Source organism: Mya arenaria, chromosome 9 (genome assembly GCF_026914265.1).
Source record: "Mya arenaria isolate MELC-2E11 chromosome 9, ASM2691426v1".
In the NCBI taxonomy this organism is placed as follows: domain Eukaryota; kingdom Metazoa; phylum Mollusca; class Bivalvia; order Myida; family Myidae; genus Mya; species Mya arenaria.
In genome coordinates, this window is record NC_069130.1 from 69,574,946 (window position 1) to 69,595,241 (window position 20,296).

Genomic DNA, 20,296 nt, shown 5'->3' on the forward strand with positions numbered 1-20,296 from the left:
GCAAGTACTAGATTGCAAAGTATTTACGACTATTGGATAGTGTAAAATGACAAAGGTTAAGCAGCACTAGATTACGTAGCATGACCCAGTTTACTTGAATTTTAAGGGACTGAGAGCTGCTTTAACATCAATGATTTAGGATATCAAAATATGCTTATCATACTTAGCCTATACGTAATTCATTGTTATATCACAGTTTTAAAAAAAATAAAAAATATAAATGAAGTGAAATGTGTTCATCATTTTCATAATTTCAAATTACATATTAAATGTAACTAGACGTATACATTTGTGTCAACAATAAAAATAAAAATCTCATATTAAAAGTCAAGGTCGCAGATTTAAGTGTATCTTAAACTTGCCTTATCGCAATTCTGTTGCTTCTCGGTTCTTGCAATTATACGAAGGCATAAATCACACTTTTATTTAAAAATATGATGTACGTATACGAATTGAAGTCTAACAGTGTTGTACATGTGCTGGTGAACTAATTTAATATTCAACAGCGTCTACTTTCATTTTTCGCCACTGATATATTGCCCTCTGCAGTTCAATTTGTTAAAGGATAATATTTTGTATGCATGTGTAGACAATTTTGGGAAATAGTGAAACGCATATCAAGTTTGTTTTTCAATGCTTGAATAAAGGTCACAAGATCATATCGAAAGTTTTAAAAGAAAAACAACCAGTCCAAGGAGTATGTTGATTAAAAATCATGCAAAAAACATTCAATATGTTTGACACAAAAGACTGGCATTTAAATTCAGGTGATTAAATCTATTCATGTATTTTGTGCAATAAGTTAATATATGTAAGTAAAATATTATTTAAAAAGAATCTGTTTTAAGTCGATTCAAAGATAGGCACCAACTAGGTGTGTTTAGAAAACAGTATTTACTTACTCATTTGCGTACCGCTCTAGAACAAACAGAATTCAATTCCGAAATAGTACCAGCATTGAGGATTGTGTCATGAAAGATTCAATACGAATATATTTTGTGATAAACATTTGATATCGATATTTTTCCAAACACCCAAAGTCCGTGATGCGGGCCACATATATATTTTAGGAAGTAAGCGTTTTTTGGACAATGATACATAAATGATAATTCAAGCAACTTATGTAAACAAAGACATGTAATACAAACAACTCTATTAAACGTTAGTGATAATATAATTCTAAAGGTTTGAATTACATGAATATAAATAATATATCATATTACAGCTGCTGTTTTGACACCTACTGACTCACATGCAACACCGGCACCGACAACGCCTTCCTTGAAAGGTCTTGAGATTAAACAAATACATATTCTTATTAATTATATTTAAGAACACCTGTAATTTCACAAGCAAATTTAAAATAATTGTATTAAGGAGGAAATTATTAATTCATGATTTTAAAATATGTAATATAATGAATATCAATACTTATTCCAAGGTTTGTAATTTTATTTTTTAGGAGATGTAAACATGTGCCCATCAAACGTCCTGTCATTATCACACCGCTATGGAACGCTATTGGCACAACATGACAGGAGCTGCTACGAACTTCTTCACAATAAAGTCACCTGGGACCACGGAGAAGCCCTATGTCAACAGGGAGGGGGACATTTAGCGAACATTAATAACGCACAGGAGCAGAATTACATACAATCATTCATGATGGCGTATAATTCAACGAAAGCCTTTTGGATCGGTTTAAATGACAGACGAACTGAGGGGCGATTTAAATGGTCTGCAGGTATTTAATGAACGTCTGTGTTGCAAAAATCGTTTAATAAACTTAACATGTAACGATCTATCATATTTTTAAGTGGTAGAATTATGTCATTCGTTTCAAATTCTGCGTGTATATATGCCAACCAGCTGAATGAAAGGCCGTTGCTAATCAGTAACTGCAAGTTGTAACAATTAATTTTGATACTAGAACTTTCATCCAACATTGCACATGTTACCAAATGATATCAATCCAATTTTATAAACATTTTGCCTAGGACATTTAAGACATTTATGATCGTGTAATGTGTTCAATTGACATGAAATACCATTGGGGAAAAATTAACCCCACCTCAAGACATGCCCAGATTGAATTGACATTGTGGGTACAACTTGCGTTTATGTTTACAAGGGTACTTCAAACAGATCTGTCCTAAGTGATATTATATGTTTAATTTTGCCATTTCATCAAAAACTATATAGGAGAAAACACTACAGAAAGAGTAGTCATACGCTTTTACGTAAACCCCGTTCAGTGACACAGGTCCAAAGCCAGAAACACAGAAAAACAACACAAACATCCACAGACCAGAGACACGGAACAACAGCACCTAACTCCACATACAACACACAACATACAGCATCTATAATTCTAGGTGTGTTTATCAAGGATTGTTGGATATCGCCTTGGGACGGGGAGCTAAATGCAAATTTACTGCAGGTTTTACCTAGTTGGTGTGAACAACCTAACACTTATCCAGACAATCGCGAAAAAACGTAGAATCGTAAAAAATAACTATAACCGAAGTATGCATCATCATGAGGAAACTTAAGAATAAAACAAATAATAAAACAGAATACTAGGTAAACAAAAGTACTTCTTTGAATAGGGACGCAAACGTTATCTGTATCCAAAAGAATCCAATTCAGAGAATCTAATGCAAACTTTAAAAAATATGATGTGATCATGGAGTTTCACAATAAAAAGAAACATTGTTCTAACTCTTGGAATAATAAGATCAAAAAAACAATTCAATATTTAATAAATTCTTCGAAATGAAATGACGTATACTTTGAAACATTATGAGTGCACCAAAACGGCTGTAAATAACGGTTTTAAAGATAACACAAATCTGCGTATGTTGAAGTCTGATGGACTGAAAGCTTAAAGCCTCCTCGCTCATAGGCGAAACACCCCCGACGTCAACTTGCGTGTACTGGAGAATAGGACTTGAGTTAATTCGTTACCAAAAGTATATGTCCGTTGTACATCGTTGGTGGTGTTCGTATGGATGTGATTGTGAGCTATTGCGTCAGTTGCGATAAGTCATGTTCGGCGAAATTTTTTGAGCATGTTGAATAAAATGTGGCGATTAAAAATTTCGTCTATCATTCGTTAAAATTCGTTTCAAAACGTTAACCATTCGGAAAGTCTTCGCATAGCGTTCGTCAACTTGCATTAGGTTCGCATGTTATCAGGGCGTCATCAGCTAATTTGCATATCAAGCGATCGAGGACGATCTCATGACGAATCTTTCCGATAGTTTGCGAACTTGTACGAAATGTAGCGAATAATTACGAATTGTAGCTAACTGCATATGAAATTTCATGACAAATTAAAGCGAATTGTGATGATTGGTTGACGTTCAGAAAACGAACGGCAGACGATTGCATACGAATCATAACGAAGGGTAACAACGACCTACGAATCCACGCGAATCAAAACGCATCTAAATGTCTTGAGTAGATTTGACTATCTCAACAGTTTTGTGTACTTTTTGAATTTCATATATAAAAGGAGGAGGCTTAATATCAAGATTATTAGTTATTCCTTCGTTAAAATGGAAGATGCACAACGCCTGATTCTGCAGTACGTGGCTGCTATGGCCCACCAAGAAGTGTTCCAGCAACAACTTAACATCCACCAGTTTATCAGAGTCCGATTTAGGGGGGAGAAGAGGAGCCAGAGCACGTCGCATTTGGAGTAGACCATGGCTGCATCCCGAGAGACGGCGCCAATTTGGCATCTACGATCAGCTCATGGTTGAGCTCAGAAGAGAAGATCCTGGAACCTTCAAAAAAAATCCTCAACATGACAACTGAAATGTATGATGAACTATTCGAGAGGGTCCGCCATCGCCTCTGGAAACAGTACATCTGGTACAGGGAGCCCTTGGATCCAGGCCTCAAGTTAGCTGCCACTCTACGCCACCTGGTTTCTGGTGCCAAGTACTCATACATGCAGTACTCATGGAGGGTCACTGAGAATACCCTCTCTGAAGTAGTTAGAGAAGTCTGTCATGCTATATGTGAGGAATATGTTGATGAGGTAACGACAGCCCCTTCCACACCTGAAGAATGGAAACAACTGGCTGATGGGTTCCTCAAGAAGTTGAACTTTCCTAATTGTGTTGCTGCCATTGATGGCAAACAAAAAGCCATCAGAAAATCTGCCAGCTCTGGTTCCTTATCTTTTAATTATAAGGGTTTCTTCAGCAGCAGCTTACTGGACATTGTCGACTCAGACTACAAGTTCGTTTAGAATTGTTAACTCAAAGTATAATAAAAAATGTATCAAAATATTAAGTTCGAAATATTGATAAAGAAAAGTAAATAAATAATAACTTAAAAATGGTTTCGAAGTCAATTGTAAATAACTTCAGAACTTTGCAAAATTAATTAAATTGAGTCATATCAATAGGAAATGGGTTATATGGTGTTGCAAAAGGTGTTGACCCAGATCAGCCGCCGCGTCTTCGACAATTCCTAAAATAGGGATTGAAGACACAACTATAGTATACCCGACTTTTTGTTTTTTAAAGTATTGGGCTTAGCAAGAGAAGTAATTATACTAAGGGCGTTTTTGTTAATACCAAACCAGTTTCAGTTTTGGTGTCAATGGTCTCAGCAGTTTCGAACTCGGTTTTGATAGTTTGGCTTGAAGTAACAAATGCATGGTTTTGTGTACAGTTTAAACAACATGGCGGAGCTACTACATGTAGTCATTATTTCCAATTATAAATATAACCTTTATCATTTAGCTCATTTGCCCATTGTAAGGCATTGTTATCAAAAGGATTGAGTTTCAACAAACGTGGTTGATCACTTTCCGCCATGTTGGTTTCAAAGTAAACTAGTTTTCGGATGCAACGAACCGATGAAACCGCCTCCGGTAGGGGTTCCAATAGTTTCGAAAATCGGTTGCGGTCTTCGTTAAAAAAACGATAAAACTGGTTTTGGTTTTATTTGAAACTGTAACAACAAATGCACAGTTCGTGGAACCGAAGTAAAACCGAAACCAGTTTATAACCAACAAAAACGCCCTAAGACAAGAAATTCTATATACAAAATTTCTTTAATGAAAAAAAATTGTAATCAACATACATACAATGATACAAAAGCAACACAAACAGTGATCATATACAAAATCTCACTGACAAAGTCGTTAGGTAAAACTACGATGGTGAAAACGCGACAGTACGATGATGAAAACGCGACAATACGATAACGAAAACGCGATAATACGACAGTTCGATGATGATAATGCGATTAACTATCGTGTTTGCACCATCGTACTTTTGCGTTTTCACCATCGTAATATCGTGTTTCTCGTTTTTATCATCATACTGTCGTGTTTTCATCATCGTACTGTCGTGTTGAGCGGGCTGGCCTGTAAGTACAGAAATAATAATTGCATTCAGTTAAATGTTCATAAAATGCAATCAGCTGAATAATGAAATAAAGTATCATAATAATAAACTAGAATGTGCTGTGATAGAAAACTATCTCTGAATCCCCACCCGCGGCCTTGGCCCCAGGGGTCAGAGGCAAACATGAACCTTCTCTTGCAGAGTTCATGGTTGAAAGGAACTCACACACCAAATTTGGTTGGATTCCACCTAACCGTCTAAGAAGAGATAGATGGACAGACGCCGGACCGACAGACGGAGGCGATAACAATATCCCAACTTTTTCTTCGAAAAGGGTGGGGATGATAAATAGTGTTTATAACTCACTTTAGGAGACATGCCTCAGGGGTAGTCGATTAGTGGACTCTATTGTTGGCTGCTTCTGGGAAGTTAACTGCTTCTGAAAGGCTGGCATTATCTGCTGCTGGATATACTGCTGCATATATCTGTTATCTTGACTGTGCCAGGGAAATGCTGCTTGGGTTGGGTTTGGGACTATTCGACAATCTTGTATAGCGTCCGATAACGGCCGGATGCGGAAATACGCTTTCGGAAAGCTTCGGACGGCTTCGGAAGCATGCGCAAAGTTGATCTTTGGTTCGCATGTTTGCGTTCGTAATCGTTAACGGAAAGAACAAAGTTTGTTTGCGCGACCCAACGCATTTTAGTGAAAAACAGTAACCGTTCGTAACACTTCGTAAATCATTCGCAACAAATAGTTCCCCTACGTTTACCTTTCATTACATTTCAAATTATGTTTCAAATTATGTAACAAAATTTCAAACAGTTTCGCTCAAAATTCGCCAGAATTACCAATTTTACCTAATTCGCCAGGCTGCGTTTAATGGATTCGCCTATGTGTGAGGAGGCCTTAAACGCTAGATTTTTGAAATCAGAAGACAAGTACTCTTTGACGAGTTGACTTTATAGTGCTGTTATATCCACGGTTTAAATATTGAGTCTATCTGTCCAACCCGCTTGTGTGGGAGGACATTAAATGAGGAATTATTACAACTGTAGCATATCCGTATATTTTACAGTATTGTTTACAGTTTATAACACATGTACATAGCTCTTCTTCTGGCATTTTGTTTCAGACCAATAAATGGGTGTATTTATTTGTGTGCATAAATTGCTAACTATTTCCCCATTACAGCCTCTGACGTGTGAGATCAAGCTGGAATTAGTGTAATCTTTCGAATGTTCTTTTTAAATCAGCTTACAAATTGTGGTTAGCTATGCTGTCGAGATTCAAAAGTTCGTAGAAGGCGGAGTAATAATTTTTTTTTAGATACGAAGTATATACTTACACCAGCCAATGTTTGGACTGTGTATTGATGTTTTTTTATCAAATTAGTACATGAATGTTTATTGCGAATTCAATAAAAAACGTTTTTGTCTTATATTAGTATTACTTTATTAATTACTGTTAAGATTTACGTAACTGGGTGTATGACTTAAAGCTGCCGAGCCTTATAGCCTTGATGTTTATATAGGGTCGGCCGTAAATTTTCATTGACTATAGTTACAGCAGTCAACACAATTCATTGCGCTCGTAGCAATATGTACAGCTAATGGTTTCACATGCCCCCACTGTTATCCCTCTATCATCGTCTATACAAACCCAGATCGATGCCGATGTTCTGAGCGTCTAGGCTCTTCTTCGGCGCAAGGTTGTATCGGTTGTATCCCGTCAATGTCAAAAGCGACTCTGAACCCCGACGACGGAAAGACTAGATATCTATGAAATGACCAAACGAAAGGCAATGCTTCGAAGGTCACGCAGTGCCACTCTTTTGATGGGTGTTCACTCCGCTTGGTGTTCGCACATATTTGTGGGCCAATGACAATCGAGGATTTATCCTATTTACTGTAGCTCCATAAACTGGATTCTGGTTCCCTTACATATTTATATACAGAATATAACTATCAATTGTGATTGCTAAATCGACTAACAAATAAAGACAAAAGATGCTACTTGCATTCTATATAAAACTTATTTCAGAAATGAATAACACAATAAACAAATGCTATTGCTCATAACTAATCTCACAATATTTGTATACGTTTCACAAATAGGAACTCAGAATAAAACGAAATCAATCTAGAAAATAAACTAAAAAATAGCTACATCTTTGATTTTGTTTTATTGAGTTTTTTTTTATAAATTGTCACTTTATATTAAAAGATGCAACTGTAATAGACGGCATATACCACACCGTCTGTGAAGTGAGCTGTTGCAGTTAAGGAGATGACAGAAGAATACTGATGTTAGACGATTAAAGATATCTCTGTCTTATGAGAAAAATTAATGCTTTCACAAAAAAAGTTAATTTATTATATTTTGCCTAAGAATTGGAACTTAGAAAGGGCCTTTTCATGGTATATTGCAATTCTTAAGACGATATAACAAGAGAGTTATGTTATTTCTAGACAAAGCAAAATCAAATTGTGCTTGAACTTTATATATGTTTTAAACAAGAATTAGGTTGTCCAAATTTAAAAAAAACACGTTATTTTGGGGCGGTTACATATACAAGAATCGACCTTTTAGGTAAATAGTTCAGTGCCTTAGATGTAGAGTCAAGTCAGTCTAACAGACGACTTCTTTCTAAAATGCAACGCAATAAGTTTGTTATTCATGGGAATAATATTATTTATGTTGCATTTCCTCTGTTCCTGGAGAGTTTATGCTGTGCGTCAATTACCATTTGTTCGAAGACATTGTTACTTACCTGGTCATATTTAAGGCGACCCGGTGACGTTCACAAACTGGACACCTGGTCACAGAGACAACTTTGTGAATCACACCGTCGAGGATTGTGTGGTCGTAATACCATACAAAGGAGGAATCTGGGACGACATTCCCTGCGGATCTCAGAGCTTCGTTGGTAGTGACAATGGAGAGACCCATCTCGCCTTTTGTGAATACAGTACGTGTTTTACTTACACCTTCGTTACACAACAAACGTTTACATGATTGATCTAATCTGACACGATTGTAACACCAATAAACGTTCTAAAACTACTCTTTGTTTTGCATTATCTTTATCTTTTTCTATGTCGTCATTTAAATTTATTGCCTTATAAAGGGCAGTAATTATTATGTGTTTGCTATTTTATGACATCGGAGCCAGTGGGGGTGTGCTAGTTGGACGCTGAAGTCAAGAAACTGAAATTTCCGTGTAATTGTGCATAATACACCAATAAATAACCAAAATATCCGTTCACGTCGGATTTTCAAAACAAATGAGTCCTTGTTATGTACGTGCACATGAATAAGGAAATAATCCCTAAACAGGCCACATGTGCGTATAAAAATTACACAATTCCCTTTCAAAAGCGTACGTTTTATGCGCCTATTTTTTTCATAATTATTAAACTCATACTTCATATTGAGTGCATGGGTGCCGAGTACCCAATTTCCAGTACAGCCTTACAAAACTGTGGTTGGTAGTTGATCGGCCGCTTCTGTAAGTTGTAATTTTATGAAATCGAAATTACAAGGAGCAAAGTAGTTCTCATAATATTTCAAAGTATGCTGTATCTAAAATGATGTCAATCTAAAATAACACCGTCTTTCTTGTCAAATAAATACCTTTCATGCAACATTAAGTTGTGCATAACAGAAACGGTTTTTATGAAATTAAATTACACTGAAACTGTCCATACTCATTGTTTTCACATTCAGAAGGGGCCTATTCTTTTTTTTTGTCGAAAATTTAAATATCTACCTGAAGCATGACCATAAAACATACTTGTTAAATTTGGGTTATATCGTTTGACAATATTTTCATAAATTCTTTGATTGCTTTGTCAAAAAACAACAACAGTGCCACCTTTCTATTGATGTCATGGCCAAAGTGTTGGTTATATGTTTACTGGTTCATCCCGTATAATTTAAATGCAAATGAATGATAGCTGTGTTTGGAAAGATATCCGAACTTTCTTACTAGCGCTGTCATCCTGTATATTTCTCAGAACAGATCAGTTGTTGGAAAATAATTATTTTTTTAAAAAACAAATGAAAATATATCAGAAAGCAGAATGATTATGAATCAACTATTGCCTCTTAAATGTGTATACATGTACACTCGAGACCGCACAATGCGCGTTGTTTATGCAGTTAAAGCCAACAATCCAGCATCTATGGAGCGCATCTCAATTGAAAAAAAACCTGATAAATGCAATTCCAATTTCATACTTAGAAATCTTGAACTATCAGTGTAACGATGAACTAAACGGGGTTTACAGTGTCCGTTCAGTCAATTGAAGATCTTTGATAAGTATATGCTTTTTGAATTGGATGCACCTATCTTATCCACTTTGTTAATCGACAGGCAAATAAAATGACTTTTATTCTGTTTTTAATAGTTCATGTTGTTTTTGGTAAAATACGTTATGACAGTAATACAACAATTGCATGCTATTCATAATAAATGATCTACGATGCTGCATCACGCCTCAACGTAACTATTGTCATTAATATAACCTTCTTAAATCCCCATTAAAATTTCTTATCTTTTTTAACTATGATTCATGCAAAATAAATATCATTGATTTAAAGAGTCTTAATACTTCTAATGACACTACAATATACCTGTTCGCGAACTTAGATATTATTTAACAGTGCTCAACCTTCACATGGACATGATTTTAACCTTTAGAAATTCTCTACACAAGGTGGCATATCATCATGTAAAAAGTGTCTGAACAACCTACTCCTATCCTTTTAAAACAAATGCCGAAATTAATCTAATCAATCAGTTGTTCACCAATTAGCTGTGGAATATGTTGTTCACAACTCGGTTAATAATTAATTGTTGGTCTATATATCACAGCTAATAAGTCAATAGTTGTATATTATCAACACAATGACTATATAAGCCTCAGACCTGATTATTCTATATATAAACACTTCAAAGATAACACAAACTACAACGATACATATTCATTAAAATTTAAGAATGACAAAACTACATTATGTTTGAAACATCAGATATGTTTGATAAACAATGAGAGTGATACTTATTTTCCTACTTGTGACTCGCGTGTCAGCGGACTTTCCTTGCATGTGTTGCCAGCTACAGGTGGATGTATACTCTGGGGTAAGCAACTTTTTTTATAACTGACCAAACGACATTGTAATACGAGCATATGTCACAGATATTCAAGGGTTATACAACTTAGAACAGAACTGAAGTTGCTCCAAGTGTTACATTGCTACATGCTAATTACAGGACACTGTTGCCGCATTAGTGTTTATTGTATTTTATATAATGTACCTGACGTGAATTAAATTAAGTTTGCTTCAATCAATTTTTGTTCCTAGAACATGATTTATTTATGGCCTACGATTTGCTATAATTAAAATAAAATCAAGTAAACCTTCTAATTTTATCTATTAATCCTTATTTTTATATAGAATGCCATTCTTTTAATTTATTCAATGCTATTCCGTTTTAATCCTTGTGTTCCATTTATTTTGTGTAACTAATTATTTATTATTTCTAGTCAACGAATTATATTTGCATGATTTGTTATTCATTGAACCTAAATTATCGAGTGAAGTAATAATTTAAGAATATGATGAAGCTTACATATACTATATATTATTCTAATGGATCAACGAGGCTGTAAGAGTTGGAATCTTCAAAATGAACTGTCTTATAATAAACTACTTGTAAAATTGAGGAACTGAATATGATTTGATAAACACTAGCTAAACGTCTCATTCAATGGCTCACTAATCATAGTAATTGTAGAGAATAATCAGCACTTTTTGTGATATAAATAATTATATGTACAGTTTCAAAACAGACTGACCTAGTTTGCTTAAAACTTTGTTTTAGTGACATTTATTAGAGATTGCTCTATTAAGATTACGAAACCTATACATTTCTTATCCTCAGCGGAATTTGGAATTACTTGATTTTGCTTAATGTGATATAACGACAATGGAAAGCCCGATTTAAATGAGATTTCTTGTAACTCAACTCAACTCAATATTCTTTTATTATATCACAGTTTACATTTAAGTAAAAGCATGTGAAAACGCAATATATATATGTTAACACAGGTATAAATATGTGGGTTAATGGCGGCTACACAACAGGTTTAGAGTTTATCATTATACAAAACAAATATAATTAGTAAGTAAGGGGAATGTGGTTAGTTTAAATATTATTATTATTTATTTTTTTATAACAAAACTTTTGTAAATGCCTCTAGCCGTCGACTGAGGGAGTAGTATTAGGAAGGCTTTGCGACAATGGGATCGATCTGGAATGCAAAACATTGGTGAATGCAACTGTAAACCAATGGACTGCTATTTTATATCAACACCAGGTAATCTAAACTATTTTAGTCTGCACATTCCATTTTATTGCCATAAAGTTAATTATCGTGCTCTTATGAATATTTGTTTTGTTTAAGACCAGTTAAAACATATAATTAGATGGTGTTGGGTAATTAAAATATAAGATCGATAATTAAATCAAAATGGATAACCGTAAAATACCATCGAAGTAAATCGAACGTGTGTTTCCATGGGTTCACGTTCATTTATGTTTATTTCAACAATCTCTATGACTTATCTATTACAAATTTGACCGAGATATTAAATAACAGAGTATTATATTCAAATTTTGGCACCAATTTCTTATAATAATATGACTCAATATTTGTAAATGATAATATACAAGTGTTTCTCATGTTTTTAAATATTTTTTAAATCCGATGAAATTGATTAAAACTAATCACTATCGTTTATCTGCGATGGTAGCCGTAATTTTACATGTCAGATCCATGGTAACATAAACGTCATACCTTAAACTCCACACTATTGTCCAGGTGGCCTATATTCAAGACCAGGCGGGTGTAAAGCAAATGGACTGTTTCGCAACGCCGATGCTAGGCGAAACATGTACGTCTTCAAATTAATCTATTTCATCTTAATTAGTTTCAAACTGAAAATTAGAGTAATTTTAAAATCAATTTCTTTGACCCAATCCTATATTAAAATTCGACATTGCCTATTGCTATCTCAAAAATCTAAGGGAATGCAGATGCCCTATTTCTTAATGTACGTTTCCACGTTGTTACATTAATTTCTTTGAATGTCAGCCTATTCGAGACGGCTAGCGGGTATTCGCCCGTAACAGAATTATTGCTGATTATAAATAAGAAAATAAATGGCAAAATCTTGTATGCAGTTTTTTAATTCATCAATATCTTCAATACATGTACAATTAGCATGTTACAATAAAATTTCGTAATTGAGTGACGTTGTTTTATACATCTGAACTTTTGAAAACCTTTTATCTCACTGTACGAGTTATATAATTATGCACGTATTAACATTTTCATAATAAATTATAGTATGATACCGTTTGCGATAATAATATTTAATTGACTAAAATGAGTTCATCGATTAATTTTTTTGCTTTTTGTTGGACTCGTAGTCATTTAATAATGTATACTTTGTTAAGAGGAATAACGTTGTATTTGTTTTTTCATACATCTACCATCGAAATTGTAGTAACGACAGATCTTACAATGCATCAATCGGCAACAACTTCCTCAAGTAAACGTAAACTGACAACTGCAACCACTCCAAGCACAACAGCAACATCCATGACATTACCAACGACAACATTGCAATCATTGACAACTACGATGGAAATGACTTCTTCTACAGCCCCAACTGCCAGTAAGTGTATCAGTTGTTGATCACGAACTTATGCTTTGTACTATGACTCTATGGCAACGCCTGAACATCGCTGTTTTTGTACGTACGATTAATATATTGAACCGACAATTTTTAACCGTGAAGTAAACGCCCATTGAATCATTTTATATTTTCAATCCATCATAGAGTAGCAATATCGTTATTTATTGATAATCGATCAGAAAAAAGTTAATGTGGGAAGTTTGACTATGTGTGCGTTCTCTTTGTTCGGGTATTGTTCAGTTTGGATTCTCATAATCAACCCTGAAAACAAGAACATAGTTGATGGCTGCTTTCTATGCATTTAATCTAAGACAAAATCAATCATAAACAGACGAGTGACGCAGGTTTAGACAGTGACACTGAATGCGCATAAATATCTTGGGTGTAACTTTATGACGAAATTTGGGGCTACGTTTAATTGCTTCAATAGTTCATTACATATGTCAGATGTAGTGTCGGAATTGTTTTTTTTGAAAGAGTGATCACTATTACATGCTATAGCTTGTTTCCGGTGTTATATAAATATCACATATTGTTTGTATAAAGCATGTGTACTATCTTTTTTTTATTTCACGAGTTTCATAAAAACAACACGAGTGGCGAGGCCAGCTCCAGTACTCAATATTGATCGCATCCTTATCCTTAGACATGCCTCAGTGATTCCATTCAGCCTATTGGTCAGCTTAAAATACAGGCCAATCAAAACACTCAGTTTCTAATCTTGATTGTAAGTTTAATCTAAGTTGCTTATTGAAAACAGTCACAGGAGTGACAAATTTGTAACTCTATGATCAGAAGTGAAATGTAATACGATCCAATACTGAAATAAATATTTTTTGTTTCTTGTGTGCTTTTTTCAGAGGTTTAATGACATCTTATTTACTTTCCCCTTTATGAATACCGCTTGGCTAAAAATCTACTTGTTGGAAGCTCCTCAAGCACAGTTTTAATCGCCGATGATTAAAATATCGCATGTACACCGATGTGGATAAATAGTTTTAAAGTAATTATTTTCTAGTGTTTCAGTGCTGTTTTATAAACTTTGATCAGTAAACATTAAGTACTGCATTAATATGATTTGTGTTCCTAATAATAGCAGTTAAAATGTTTTTCACTTTCTGTATTTAAATCTGAAATGAACACATTACATAATTATGACGTCATATAACCATGTGTGACGCCCCTGTTAATAAGAAAGAACGTTTTAATATGATATAGTGTGATTGCTGTGATTCTTACTTGATATCGACTTAACAGATTGTCATTTAATTTTTGATGATTCAATCAATTTTTTTGTGCAAAATGAAAGTTAAATTGTATTAAAGGTCTTATTTTCAATCCGGAATGTCTTTATTTTCTAAAGATAGTACAACTACTTATAGCGGTGAATTTGTTTAGCTTGCACTCAAATACACATGGAACACGGGCTTGTTATAAATCTATTCAAGATATTTTACCATTATTTTCTATATGGTATTTCTGTGGTATACCAGAAAGCAACCTAAGTGACAGGGGTTTAAGAGTAATTTTGCGTAGCAGTTATGAGATGGGATTTGTCATGGAACAAATTAGTATAGAAGTTGTATATAAAACTTGGTGTATCAATACACAGAAAATGAAACGTTTCGATTGGTTTAAATTTTATGCAGAGAGGCACCAAGGTCCAAAAGTCCGTCATACGGCCCTTACACTACCAACCACGCATGTTTTGCTAAAATGTGTTGCCACTACGGGAGAGTTTGCGTCATCGCGGTTAATTGCGACGGTGCGTGTTATCACCACCTTCATCGGCTGCTACCGCGTTCGACTTTCAAAACCAAGCACGCGGAATATCCCCGCGATGTAGCTTACCGCGATATGCAGGTACTTGAACAGGTAACGTTGGTACAAACAGAAGATTCTATATTGTACCGTACTCGCAGAATGGCTTTCACACCAATGCTAGAGTTAACAACCTCATCCCCCAAACTTTATAATTTCAAAAGTTGCTGGTATATTGAGTGTTTGTTATGTAAAGGCGATGAACTTAAATGTTTATGCTAATAAACTATTGAATTGAATTGAATTGTTATAACATTAAATTGTAAAAATCTTTTAGACCAACCAGTCATTTAATATCCATGCGTTTTCAGCTATTAATTACACGGTTACACGCCCCAGTTTTATTAAAGCATGATGGTAAATGAAAAATTAATATTTTATTGACAATACAGTTTTAAATATGTCGCTGTGTAAGCAGGCAAACCAGTATAGAGAATGTAACCAATTATTAGCAAGAGTTTGCCTATGTTTGCCTTGTTATTCACAAAACAACTTCGAAGAAACAACATAAACAGAGAAAATGATCAAAATTTAAATAATTGATTTCAAACAACACCTAAAAGAGGTTTCCGTAATATTTTTTAGTATTTAGCCCAAACCAACAGAATTCATTTCAATGAAATGCCATTTTCAAAAATAGATAATTTTAAACTATGTGGTACTTCAGTTAGTAAATTTCAATGCATGGAACACATCGATACCAAGTTTGTGTCAGTGTTCGACATTTTTTTTTCGCTATTTCATCATACGGATTACAGCCCTTTTTAAGTCTTGAAATTTCAAAACTTGTTTTCCTTCATTGTCTATATGGTCAGCAACTCTTTTTTATTTCTATATCGTCAGCTAACTCGTCAGCACTTTAGTACGTGCCTATCAAAATGGCGTGCGTTTGTTATTGACACGTGGGCTATCACGTGATGTTTTAAGTTGGGGAAACTGTGCGAACATTGAGATCAAAAAAGATCATTGTGTCACGTGATTGAATGATGCGCTTTGAGTGGAAAGTAGTTCTTTGTTTTCGTTTCGATGTTCATTCATATTTGGGCGCAGTGTTACTACTTTAATATTACTTTTATTTAAGTTCAACAAATTAAATGATTAAAACAGATATTGCGTTCTGATTGCTTCTTGCTTTGTCAAATCTAGCTCGGTTATTGGAAACATAGCTTGCAATTTATATAGTCCGCACTATCTTAAACTATATTTTGGTGGTAAAGAGGCAGACGACACTTGTTACTATCAATATGCATTTGATGTTGTGAGTGTCGAGTTTGTGGCTACACTGAAAAAGGTTGAACCCCGTAAAAAAAACTGTGGGCTTTATGCTCATTGCGAAGAAAAGTGAAGATAACTTACCAAAGATAACGTCTGCGGTAAGGAAATATTGCGGCGATGAACAAAATCTGCAAAAAACGCGTCGTTGGTAGTGTATATAGATATTACAAAATATTGGTTTAATGAACATTACACTTCAGGGCGATAAATAATTGAAGCAATGAATGTAAACAACAACAATTGCAATATATATATGAACGAAGTCACAGAAAGAAATATTTTATACCCTTGTAAACATAGTGTTATTACCCTGACTTAATTTATATTATGAATGATTTCAGTCCTGCCCCTGTAACACACATTTGGTATGCCGCTAGTAATATTATCATTCTAAAGGTTTGAATCATATTAATATGATATGTCATATTACAGCTGCTGTTTTGACACCCGTTGACTCACATGCAACACCGGCACCGACAACGCCTTCCTTGAAAGGTCTTGAGATTGAAAAAATACAAATACTTATTAATTGTATTTCATAAGAACTGTAATTTTACAAGAACATTTAAAATAAATGTATTAAGGTATGCAGAGGAAATTATTAATTCAGGTTTATATGTTATTGAAAATATGTAATTTAATGATTTTCAATACTTAATCCAAGGTTTGTAATTTTATTTTTAGGAGATGTAAACATGTGCCCATCAAACGTCCTGTCATTATCACACCGCTATGGAACGCTACTGGCACAACATGACAGGAGCTGCTACGAACTGATGCACAATAAAGTTACCTGGGACCATGGAGAGGTCCTATGTCAACAGGCAGGGGGACACTTAGCGAACATTAATAACGCACAGGAGCAGAATTACATACAATCATTTATGGTGGCATATAGTCCAACAAAAGCTTTTTGGATCGGTTTACATGACAAACAATCTGAGGGAATATTTGAATGGACTGCAGGTAATTTATGTACATCTGTGTTGCAAAGGGCGCTTATTTATTTAAATATGAGACGATCTATCATATTTGAAAGAGATAAACTAAGAACATTGGTTTTCAAATTCGGCATATATATGACCCCCTCTGCCCTTTGGTTAATTTGCCCTGGGAGGTTAAAAGAACCAACGGCCTGGGGTATTTTGTTGATGCGTTTATACGGCAATAGATAAAAGTGAATAATTTGATTAAGCCATAAGTGTCTGTTGAAAACCCTATAAGTCTTACTTATAAATCTTTTAAAATGTATGATGCAAAAAGTACTGCTAAGGTTTAGTTTTTACTGTTATCCTTTATATTTACACCTCAACTTCAATTCCTTAAATAAACTGCCTTTTGGCAATGCGGTTCTCATTCGATGAACGCAGTCTCTTTGGATATGTTTGGATCGCGAATCATCGTATACCAATATACATGAACATTGTTTATTGTTTGTATTATGTTAGCAAGTCCCGTAAAGTATATCATAAAGTATTTATTTATTATATGTTGAATGTATTGTTGCCATTAGTGTTTTAAGTTAACGTTATGATTTTAAGTGGTTGATCTTTTCCCGCGTTATTGTGACATCATTTGATAAACTGTTTCCGGGTATGGTCGGGTCGTTCTATTTACAGAATGGGTGAGAAAAGATTACTGTAACGTTTTCTTAAATGAAATGAAGCATTTTTGTAACAATTCTTGAATGAAATAATGAACTATTGGCATAAATATAAGTAATGAATTGTGAAATTGATGTCTTTATCGGGGATACACAATTGTGCTAGTCGAAGTATGCGTGGAGTCGGACTCCACACACTTTAACCATCCCAACCGTCTAATCATCACCAAATTCGTCAAAATGTATACTTGCATAATACCTTGAACAAGTTCGATTACCAGCCATATCGTTTCAGTCGCTCGAGAGCAATCGCCCTTTAATTGTAGAAATTACCTAAATACGGTCTTGGTCGATCAATAACTTTAGAATCCTTTGCCCAATTATCACCAACATATTGGCCTTGTTTCGAAAGCTATTTCTTTATCAAATCTAAGGCGACCCAGTGACGTACACAAACTGGATACCTGGTCACTCAGACAACCTTGTGAGTCACAACGTCGCGGATTGTGTGGTCGTTGTACCATACAGAGGGGGGATCTGGGACGATATCCCCTGTGGATCACAGAGCATCTTTGGTGACACTGGGGAGACGCACCTCGCCTTTTGTGAATACAGTACGTTTTATTCACATTTTCCACAACAGTGATGATTCTTGCTGTAATATTCACACGATAACATTAACCAAATATAATGATAATGATAATATTAAAAAATGCTTTCTCAAATTTCTTTTGATTGCTTAACTAGTATAGTGTTTTTTTGTCTTTATTTCATCGCTTTAACCAAATGCACTGTAAAGCGCAGAAATTCGTATGTCGATTTATATATATATATATATATATATAAATCGACATACGAATTTCTGCGCTTTTTGTGCGCAATTTTGTGTGTAATTTTTCAGACATCGCGGCTAGTGGTGGTATGCTAGTTGGACGCTGAGTTCAAGACACTGCTATGTCGGTGAAGATGTGCATAATACATCAATAAATAAAAGAAATGCCATTTTTACGTCGGATTTTTAAAATGGATAAGGAAAGAGAACGATACAAATTAAATATATCTCCTCCATTACAGATATACAATTGATACCCTGCATGACTATATTTTCTGATGTCATTTGATTTCGAGGGTGCTAATTGTACGCGAATACTTCTTGTCCCTGGATTTTATTTTAATTTACTGAACGTCATGTTAAACAAACACTCAAAATGACAGAGCTTCCATTATACGTCTAAAGTAACGTCACTTCACCTTATATTTCATACGCTCGTGGTCCATTAAAATGACATAGCAAAGATATATCAGTTAAAACGACCTCCAATTTGTGTTTGCAAATCCTAGATTTCGCAAACTCAAGTACCCTTTAAATACGGTGTAATCGAATACTGGCCTATACTTTAGTTAGAAGGCTTCATTAAGGTATGATTTTGGTGTTTTTTGTTTGCGAAATGTTTTTGGAAGTTTGTCTAATTGACCCGCCAACTTCGGGCCCAGCGGGGTTTTCGCAGAAAAACACGGGGTTTTTCACTATCCCGCGGGATTTTTCTCCCGTTTTTCAAAAGCTGGGGAAAAATCCCGCGGGGTTTCAATAATACACGATTCAAGTTATTTTAGCTCAAAACAACATCTTATATCAAAAGGAGCATTATGCTTCGACACCGGAAGTGAAATAACGCGAAACAAAAAAACCCCGCTTTTCAGTACGGGGTTTTTCTCCTGCGGGATAAAACTCCAAGATTTTACCGATGATGCAAAATCCGTAAAAACCCCACTTCTAAGCTGGTATATTATTGTTATGATGTTAATTATCACTTGTTTAAGGATTTTGAAATACTTGCTTTTTATTAAAAGAACAATAGAAATTTTATGAATGTTTTTTACGGTAGAAAAACCCAGCAAAACCTGTTTTGACTATTTATGATTTAAACGCGATTTTTGCACTTCATTTAAAGCAAAAACAAATGTTACTACATATGTATCTTATATGTTTAATATAACAACCATGTTAGTTATGTAAATGATATTATTAAAGGTAATTTAACTAATTTCGAAACTTATGAAATAGTGTCATGTAACCTTTTAAAAAAATCTTCCTTTTTTAACCGTTTTTAAAAATACTGCAGGAATGAAAATTATACGTGACATTAAAGAGTTGTAGCGTTAAAACGATGATATTGCTTAAAATTGTTTAATTATTGGTACTTGAATCTGACTTTAAACCGGTTTAACACAAACATACAATTACAATAATCAATACAGTACCAGGGTACATGTATCATGCGGTGGAGGTTATATGGGAGACGTTTTCTCATTATTCAATGATAGAGGGGATTCAAAAATGGATAATGTCGTAAAATGACTTATTTGCTACATAATGGTTTAAAGCTGTATATTGGTATAAGATAACTATATGGGAAGGAGTTTTGATATATCTTGGCCGTGATTACTAATATGATT

General features: G+C 34.5%; 2 protein-coding genes and 1 long non-coding RNA gene across 3 annotated transcripts; all 3 read left to right on the forward strand.

The window, feature by feature from the left end:
• The first annotated feature begins 3,811 nt into the window (after positions 1-3,811).
• LOC128246318 (uncharacterized) lies at positions 3,812-4,261 on the forward strand. Its single transcript, XM_052964511.1, has one exon. It carries the CDS (start codon positions 3,812-3,814, stop codon positions 4,259-4,261), a length of 450 nt encoding a protein of 149 aa, XP_052820471.1.
• Positions 4,262-10,363: 6,102 nt separating this feature from the next.
• Positions 10,364-12,296, forward strand: LOC128245441 (uncharacterized). Its single transcript, XR_008263151.1, has 3 exons — positions 10,364-10,516; positions 11,640-11,756; positions 12,261-12,296. It is a non-coding gene; the product is annotated as an uncharacterized LOC128245441 (long non-coding RNA).
• A 797-nt stretch (positions 12,297-13,093) lies between these two features.
• Positions 13,094-18,778, forward strand: LOC128246319 (brevican core protein-like). The gene is made up of 5 exons (XM_052964512.1): positions 13,094-13,119; positions 16,669-16,731; positions 16,921-17,202; positions 18,274-18,453; positions 18,741-18,778. The coding sequence occupies exons 3-5, from the start codon at positions 16,932-16,934 to the stop codon at positions 18,776-18,778; spliced, it is 489 nt and encodes a 162-aa protein (XP_052820472.1). The 5' UTR covers positions 13,094-13,119; positions 16,669-16,731; positions 16,921-16,931.
• The last annotated feature ends 1,518 nt before the right edge of the window (positions 18,779-20,296 follow it).

Excerpts from the sequence above, each read along its gene's own strand:
- LOC128246318 (XM_052964511.1), top strand. The coding sequence starts at position 3,812 with ATGACAACTGAAATGTATGATGAACTATTCGAGAGGGTCCGCCATCGC.
- LOC128246319 (XM_052964512.1), top strand. The coding sequence starts at position 16,932 with ATGTGCCCATCAAACGTCCTGTCATTATCACACCGCTATGGAACGCTA. Across the intron at positions 17,203-18,273 it reads AATATTTGAATGGACTGCAG|GCGACCCAGTGACGTACACA; the intron begins GTAATTTATGTA and ends ATCAAATCTAAG. Across the intron at positions 18,454-18,740 it reads CCTCGCCTTTTGTGAATACA|ACATCGCGGCTAGTGGTGGT; the intron begins GTACGTTTTATT and ends GTAATTTTTCAG.